Source organism: Wasmannia auropunctata, unplaced genomic scaffold (assembly GCF_000956235.1).
Source record: "Wasmannia auropunctata unplaced genomic scaffold, wasmannia.A_1.0 LD336044.1, whole genome shotgun sequence".
Taxonomy (NCBI): Eukaryota; Metazoa; Arthropoda; class Insecta; order Hymenoptera; family Formicidae; genus Wasmannia; species Wasmannia auropunctata.
In genome coordinates this window covers 266,903-275,214 of record NW_012026846.1, presented here as the reverse complement: position 1 = coordinate 275,214, position 8,312 = coordinate 266,903, and the positions used below count along the sequence as shown (strand labels likewise).

General features: G+C 47.6%; 1 protein-coding gene and 1 long non-coding RNA gene across 3 annotated transcripts in view; one reads left to right on the top strand and one right to left on the bottom strand.

Moving 5' to 3' along the window:
• LOC105451774 overlaps nucleotides 1-8,312 on the bottom strand; it is a 142,061-nt gene that overhangs the window by 7,674 nt on the left and 126,075 nt on the right. The window lies entirely within an intron of this gene.
• Nucleotides 402-2,973, top strand: LOC105451773 (AP-1 complex subunit mu-1). Of its 2 annotated transcripts, none has more exons than XM_011692439.1 (2): nucleotides 402-577; nucleotides 983-2,973. In XM_011692439.1, exon 2 carries the CDS (start codon nucleotides 993-995, stop codon nucleotides 2,259-2,261), a length of 1,269 nt encoding a protein of 422 aa, XP_011690741.1. In that variant the 5' UTR covers nucleotides 402-577; nucleotides 983-992; the 3' UTR covers nucleotides 2,262-2,973. The 2 variants fall into 2 exon arrangements, with proteins under 2 accessions (XP_011690741.1, XP_011690742.1); XM_011692440.1 differs by lacking the exon at nucleotides 402-577 and adding an exon at nucleotides 697-872.

The following is an 8,312-nucleotide window of genomic DNA, read 5'->3' as shown; positions in this document are numbered from 1 at the left end:
TATATATATATATATATATATATCATACTATATATATCACTATATATATATATATATAGTGATAAATAAACTTACAATGACATCCTTATAATATCATAATGACTTTTGTGTTCTACCTGCAGGGATACGGCATTTTTCACGTAACCCTCCATTACTGATATACTCATTTTCTTTTCGCTCAGGGAATTGAAACTTTCATTGCTGTACATCAATACTTAATCGCAACGCGCTGTTGTAAAAGTCCCCGCGGTCTTAAATGGATTCATCGTACCTTAATAACCAAGTATCGACACGGGCATTCTCTATTTTACGACGCGCGACGGTTCGAATGGCACGGAGCGCCGCGGTCGATATGCCGCGTGAAGTTGGCTGCCGGCGCATGCGCGCGTCGCCGCGACTCGGACCTCGGGCAACTTCGCGACGGTCCACAGTGGCAGCCCGGAAGCGCGAGGTGTTGGTTTCACTTTTTTTTGTCGCCCAATTTTCTCGTGTCAATTCCGTGGAGAGTCACGTATCTAAATGTAAACGATACGTAAGGCGCACTTGAGGGGATTCATTCGCAACGTCGTACATCGAGGTGAGTGTCGACACTCTGGAGGTGTAAAAAATGATCTCGTACATTGAAAAATTGATGCACAGCCGAACACGTTAAATTCACTTGTATTTATTTATTACCGTCTCGTTTCCTACAACATTTCTCCTCGACAGACGGCAAAGCATCACTTCCGCGATTCTCGCGAATCTCGTCTCGAAACTCTCACTTTGACGATCATAACCTAAACGCTCGAGTGATGTCAGATGCGTTCGACAGTGCACGGTGTGATTAGGATAATAACGATTGTACCTTCAATAATTTGACACGTGTATCAAACGTAATGTGTAAATTTATGTATTTTTTTAAAAGAGAATTTATGTATTTTTTTAAAGAGAACAAGCATAGATAGTAAAGTTAACCTCTCTTCCCTTTCTTTGCTTCTTGTAGCCCGGACAAGATGTCGACGTCAGCAATATACATTCTGGACGTGAAGGGCAAGGTGTTGATCTCGCGGAACTACCGCGGCGACATCGAGACCGGTGTCATAGAGAAATTTATGCCGCTGGTGATGGAGCGCGAGGAGGAGGGCAATCTTACGCCTATCATTCAGACCCCGGAGTGTACATACGCTTACATAAAGTATAACAATCTGTACATCGTGTCGACTACCAAGAAAAATGCGAACATATCCCTAGTATTTGTATTCCTGCACAAAGTGGTGCACGTCATGCAGGAGTACTTCAAAGAATTGGAGGAGGAGAGTATAAGGGACAACTTTGTCGTTATTTATGAGCTCCTGGACGAGTTACTGGACTTTGGCTATCCTCAAACTACCGACAGCAAGATCCTGCAGGAATATATAACTCAGGAGGGCCACAAGCTCGAGATTCAACCCAGGATCCCCATGGCGGTGACCAACGCTGTCTCGTGGCGGTCGGAGGGCATCAAGTATCGCAAGAACGAGGTCTTTCTTGACGTGATAGAATCGGTAAATCTTCTAGCGAATGCCAACGGAAACGTCTTGAGCTCGGAGATCGTGGGTGCCATAAAGATGAGGGTCTACCTGTCGGGGATGCCGGAATTGAGACTGGGCCTCAACGACAAGGTCCTGTTCGAGTCGACGGGTCGCGGTAAATCCAAATCTGTCGAGCTGGAGGACGTCAAGTTTCATCAGTGCGTTAGGCTTTCCCGATTCGAAAACGACCGGACGATCTCGTTCATCCCGCCAGACGGCGAGTTCGAGCTCATGTCGTACAGATTAAATACGCATGTGAAACCACTGATATGGATCGAGTCTGTGATCGAGCGGCACGCTCACAGTCGAGTGGAGTACATGATAAAAGCGAGGTCGCAGTTCAAGCGCCGGTCCACGGCGAACAACGTGGAGATCGTGATCCCGGTGCCGAACGACGCCGACTCGCCCAAGTTCAAGACCACGATCGGCAGCGTCAAGTACTCGCCGGAGCAGAGCGCCATTACTTGGATCATCAAGTCTTTCCCCGGCGGCAAGGAGTACCTGATGAGGGCGCACTTCGGGTTACCGTCGGTGGTCGGCGAAGACGCCGAGGGCAAGCCGCCCATACAGGTGAAGTTCGAGATACCGTACTTCACCACGTCCGGTATTCAGGTGCGTTACCTGAAGATCATCGAGAAGAGCGGCTACCAGGCTCTGCCGTGGGTGCGTTACATCACGCAGAACGGGGATTATCAGCTGCGAACGAATTAGCCACTCAACTTGGGGGCCGATGAGTACCTCAGGATTTCCGGCGTCTACGTCATGCCCGAGTACGACGACTAGAAGCGCGTAGCAGGCTCTCGAGGGGATCGGCAATCGTTTATCCATTTTGCATTTGAATACGAAGTGATGGTCAGTGAAAAAAAAAAAAACGTGTGTGAAACGCGATGTAAAAATAGAGCGGACTTTCGAACGCTGATTTTTGGGAAAGAATTCACATTCTGCGCACGATCGCGGTGTTTTAACAATATTCTTCTTAAAAAACGGGCTAAAACGTATTGAAAGATTCTTCAAGAACATTTTACATTTGAGATACAAGTATCTTAGGAGTACTTAATTCAAATGCGATTCCATTTGGTGTCGCGATCTTCATATGTGTTTTTCATTTTATTTTTGAAACGATTTGAATTAGATGACGATAGTGATGGCGATCCGATAACACGAAATCTTGCGATAGCATCTTGTAAATATGTATCGGCAATTTATTTTATAATATTTTTCTTCGACAAGATGAATTTACGAACAGGCAGAAGATATTGGTATTGATTTAGTTTCTTTGATTTAAATTAAATAGTATTATACTGATAAAGATTAATTATATATCAACGTCAACATGTTTAACAATCGCAATATTACTGCTGTATGTGGTTGCGACGTTAATGTAAGATAGTATGGAGATATATTAAATTTTTAAAAGAAATAACGCGCAGAGAGAGAAGTTCGACGAACGTTCCTATCATTTCCATCTCTATACAGCACGCCGCTCCCTGTTCCCTTAAGAATTTTCCCAACCGACGGAAAATCGAAACCGTATCCGGGACAACCATAAGCGCCTCGCGTCGATGCGAAAAAGGAAAGAAAAAAAAAGAAAAACGACAAATATCTCTCGCGAAAGAACTCGTGTCGCCGTTCGCGCGGAGCGCCCGGGGTGGGGGTTGGGGGGGGGGACACGAAAACGCGATTAGAGCGGAATGGAAACGGCGGAAGCCCGAAATCTTTTTATTTCGGTCCTCTCCCCCTTTCTCTGTCGCGCGTGGCGCCGCCGCCACCGTAGCGCCCGGAACGCGGCTCGCGGTATGCAAATTTTTTGGCATGAGCGCACGAGCGTGTAATAATTTTATGGAAATCACTAGTCCCGCCAAGTACTCGTACAGAGTTTCGCGCGCGGGCGACGCGACGCGAATCGAAAAACGTGGTAGGAGAAAAAAAATCCTTTCTCTCTCTCTCTCTCTCTTTTTTCCTCTTCGTATCGCGGTACGGTGACGCTTTCGTGTTCAGGTACGTCGGTATCGAGAAAAGAACGACGGTCCGCGTGCTTATCTCGTATTCATCAGTGGTGCAGCGAATTTTTTTTCTGCAGCTCCTTTCTGCCTCTTTCTTTCATTCCGGCCCGGCCCCGTCGTTACGGTCTACTGGAATGCAACGGTCGTAGATACGATAATGTTCGGTTAATGTATAGGTAGGTGGTAATCAGCCTGGAAATGGATAAAGGGACTTGTTACGAGTGAATTAGCCGGTCCGCGAAATGCGTGCAACGTGTTTGAAATGTACGGTGCGATGTGGGTTTCGAATATGGTTATAATGTGAGAAATTGTTAAAGGGTACGATCGCGCGTATAGCGAGAAGAATACAGAACGTCAAGTAATTTCTTTCGAGTATAATAGTCTTTCTTTCTTTTTCCTGCCGCAACCTAAATGCGTAACGATATCGTTTTTTCACACCGATCGGTTATACCCGTGTCATTTTTCCATGTGACTACACAATTTTCTGATATTTCTATTACGTTTACTACCGCGTTACATTTCCCCCGGGATAAGTATCTTGTCGCGAGGAAAAATCGATCGAAAGGCGGTGCGCCGCGCGGATGATACGCTCTATTTCTGAGCAGGAGAGAGAGAGAGAGAGAGGAGAGAGAGAGAGAGAGAGAGAGAGAGACGCAAGCGGCCAACGATAACAAGCACTCGGCGATAGTAGCCCCGGCCTCGGCGTAAATATTAGCAGTTGGGGTTGTCGGGTATCGTAATTAACTCGTTCGATCCGTTCAATTAAATACGAGGGTGAAACGAGAGAGTTTTTAGCGCCGCGCTGCGCCCTTAAGGATTCTGCGAAAGGAAGGGAAGAGGAAGAAGCTCTCGGGGGAAAAAAAACCACTCCCGACACGAATACATACAAGCAAAGTGTACAATGGGATTCGCGTCGAGCAATTCTGAAGATATCATCCCTCTCTTTCTCTTTCTCCCCCCCCCCCCACACCTCTTTCTTTCGCTGTGTTGTAAAGCCGCTAATAGAAAAAGCAAATTTACCGGTCCGGCCGGTGGCGCCGGAGGAAATCCGATCGCGAGATGCCCGGAGTAATGGGATGCGCGCGAAGAAGAGCTCCCTGCGAACTTCCCCCTGTCTCCGCCGCGGCTGCAACGTCCGTCTCCACGTCGGCCATGCGGCCGTGTAGAAAATCCTGGTAGGAACGATTTAAAGTTGTACCCGGGGCGGTGGTCTCGCGAGCTCTCGTCTCCTCTTCTCTTAATTTTTCTTCCTCTCTCTCCGCATCTTCCCAACGCTTGCCGCGGGCATATTAAAACTTATCCGGCAAGCACGCATACATATATACGCGCAGATATGTAAACGTGTACACACGTGCATCCTTGGGAAAGACGACGGAGGAAAGTTTCGAGAGGACGACTCGCGTTAACGAGTTACTCGAAAAACACGCGTGGATCGATATCGATTGTGCCCGCGGAATGGCGGCGGCGGCAGCGGCGGCGGGGGGCGCCCGGCAAGAACCGAGTAATTTAGTCCGCTTAAACGGGTGAGTACGTACCTCCACCACCGCGTTCCCTCCGCGAAAATTCGCGAACTTTGGCGACTGCGAACCCGGGACCGGAATTTAGCACTAAATGCGAGTGCCCGTTTCGAAACTCCCGAGTACACGTCGGTCAAGTGTTCGCCAAATTTAATGCTAAACGCGCCCTGCGGACGGTTCTTACGGTATATTCGCTAATGAAGATCGAAATATCAGCGAATAAAGTCAACGGGGATCGTGCATTCATCGTCGCGATATGCACGTGCACGCGCCGCGCGTGATGTATTCGGATATACAATATGTATATATACATATATATATAAGTATATATAATCGGAGGAAATCGTGTACCGTATTTCCATGTTTTTTGCTGAAAAGTAGGAAAAGCCCCGGCGTTGGCTTTTTATCCGCGCGTTGTAATTTATATCATGTATTACCGGTACGCTCCCGCCCGTATTAAATATACGCGCGTATTAAACACAGCATATTCCGCCCCGGTGAGAGAGGAAATGATATTAAAATAATTTCGTTGCGGATATATTCCCCGGCTAATTACGCGCGGGACGCTTCTATCCTATCTACATAATGACATGCACAAAATGGAAATATCGAGCTGCTATGAAATCAATTATTGTTGATAATATTAATCACCAATTGTGCTCAACGTCACTATCTCCACCTCCTCCTCCTGTCTTTGATATAATTATTCGAGCGCGTGCGCGCGCGCGCGCGGTGTGTTACACAATGTACAGCCGCCCGGTAGATTCCTTGAGGGGAATGTTATAATGAGAAACTCCTACGTTTAAGTAAATAGCTCCGTCGCGACGAAATATTACATAGTTGTCGCATCAGCATTCGGGGGCTACTTTAAATAGTTATCATACTGCGCCGTTACTTGTAATCTCGTATCTCGGCCGCCGCCGCCGCCGCCGCCGCCGCCGCCGCGTTGTTAAATCGCCCCGTAATCTTCCGACGTCATCGACGGGTGACTTTGTTGAAAATATGAGGATTTATCTCTCTCGCCGCGCGCCAAAACGAAAACCATACACGTTTCGACGATAGTGAATAAAACATGTCCCCTATTTCGCATACGTGTGCTCGCATATTCATGGTAAACATGAAACATATTAGTCGGTAACAATAATTTTTTTTACTATTTGCATACACACACGCGTTCGCGGAAATACGCGCGTGCGTTCGTTCGTTTGGCGTTAAAATACAGATTGTGAGACACGCGATTTTCCCAAATTCGGCGCGATCGTCGAATCGAATTATTCGAGACGGTGAATTCCGATGTCCCGTTTACAATCGTCCTGATGAAACCCTCTCCCTCTTCTCCCTCTCCCCCCTCTCCCCCGCCCTACATCAAATAGCCACGTTTGTTGCTAATTGCGCGCTTTGAACATACAAGCGTACTCTTGCATTTCCGCATTCATTTACATTCGCGCGTCATTAATTTCGGGGGAGGGGGGGGGGAGGACTCTCCCCATGTCGAAAATCACCGTGCAGTGACAAACCGTCGGCCGCCATTGCTTCCACGCGTGCGATGTCGATCAATTACAATATTTCATAGGATTCTCCTAGGTGATGAATTAAATTGACAAACGCGCCGGGCGGATTTTTTTGCGGCGATCTATCAGCGAACCGCGTTAACTTCGTCAATCTTGCTCGCGCGCGACGCCGCACGCGACTTTCTATTCCACACACTGCAGTAGTAAGAGTCAGCCATAAAAAGGACATCCCGCGCGCGCACTTGCGTATCGCCGCCCCGGATGGGACACCACGACGTTTCTCTGTGCGCTCGAAAACGAGGCACTTTGTCGCGAATGCAACTTCCCGCGGTGTAATACTAACCGCCGGTGTTTACCACAATGCCGTTATATTATATAAGTCCCGGGAAAGCCGCGTGAACTTCCGCGTGGAGACGTGAGCGCGCGGTGCACGGTGTGTTTTTAGGGGGGAGTTTGGCATTGGCAAACTCAATTCGAGTTTATGTTCCTCGTGTGCAAAGTGCTCGCGCAGCGAAGTTACGATGCACGAAAATACGCCGTTATGAGTCCTAAAGCTATCCTTCCCGGGCTAGAATATACATACGCTCGTCGCGCGACACGCTGTTTTTCCGCGAGGGGCGTTAAGACACGTTTTACGCGCCGGAACGCGTCTCGAAACTTGCGTACCGCAGCTACCGGGAGCGTCGATTTACTTATTTACGAAATTAGTGCCGTGTCTTATCATCCTGAGTGCTCGCTTGTCAAACGAGATATTGAATTGGTCGAAATGTTTCTCCCATGCTCGCTGGAGAATAAATTATCAGCTCTGGTATCAATCAAGATCTTATGCTTCCGCATGCGATATATATCTCTAACGAAATCAGGAGAAGATTTATGATGTATGATACTCTCTAAATCTGAATCAGTGGAAAAGTCACCGATTGAGTCAGTAACGCCGCTTCCTTGCATCGCTATAATGAATAAGTGAAACAAAGCCGAATCCGATTGCAATTAGCGAGAATAGCGAAGTCCACTGATTTGTCAACGATTATAGCGATTATTCACTTATTTATTAATGATTTCCGAGAGACAATGAAGTTGAATTTCACTGATTATACCAGTGACATATACTTGGGACTGATGCATTCAGTGAATAACCATTGATAATCAGTGACTATCCACTGATTCGGATTTACAGAGAGTAAGAATAAATTGAGTTTAGAAGAGAGTATAGAATAAAGTGTTATATAAAAAGATTTCGAATAACAGCAGTACGAAGATCTTGAGGCTGCGCATACATAATTTTCGTCGCTTGAAAATCCAAGCTGTGATCGTGGCGTAAAAGCTGGAGTGCCGTGTGCCCTTATATAGTTTGCAGTTCGTCTATTTCGTCGATGAGCGAGCAAACAAACTCCGGGCGAACTGCGTGCACGCAGGACGAAGCTTCCGGCCGACGATCTCGAGAGCGAAATTGTGAGTTATAGGACGTGAGCGAAAAAGCAGCATTTACCGCAGTCGTTTAGAAAGGCAAGCCAGTGCGCTGGTGCGCGCTCTCGCAAATAGTGCTCCGCATTGATTTATCACCGACCGAAAAAGACGGGTTTGTGGTCGCGCGCGCGCGCGCGGAAGGGAGGAGGAAAGGGACGGGAAGGGAAAGGAAGAGGGAATCTGGGGAGAGGCTGGGCTTGCCGAGGGAAACCCCGGAGTGCCCGGAGCGGAGCGAAGGTGAGTGTTAAGCTTCCGAGAGGAGCG

Bases quoted from the DNA above. Each gene is read 5' to 3' on its own strand.
- LOC105451773 (XM_011692439.1), top strand. From the start codon at position 993: ATGTCGACGTCAGCAATATACATTCTGGACGTGAAGGGCAAGGTGTTG.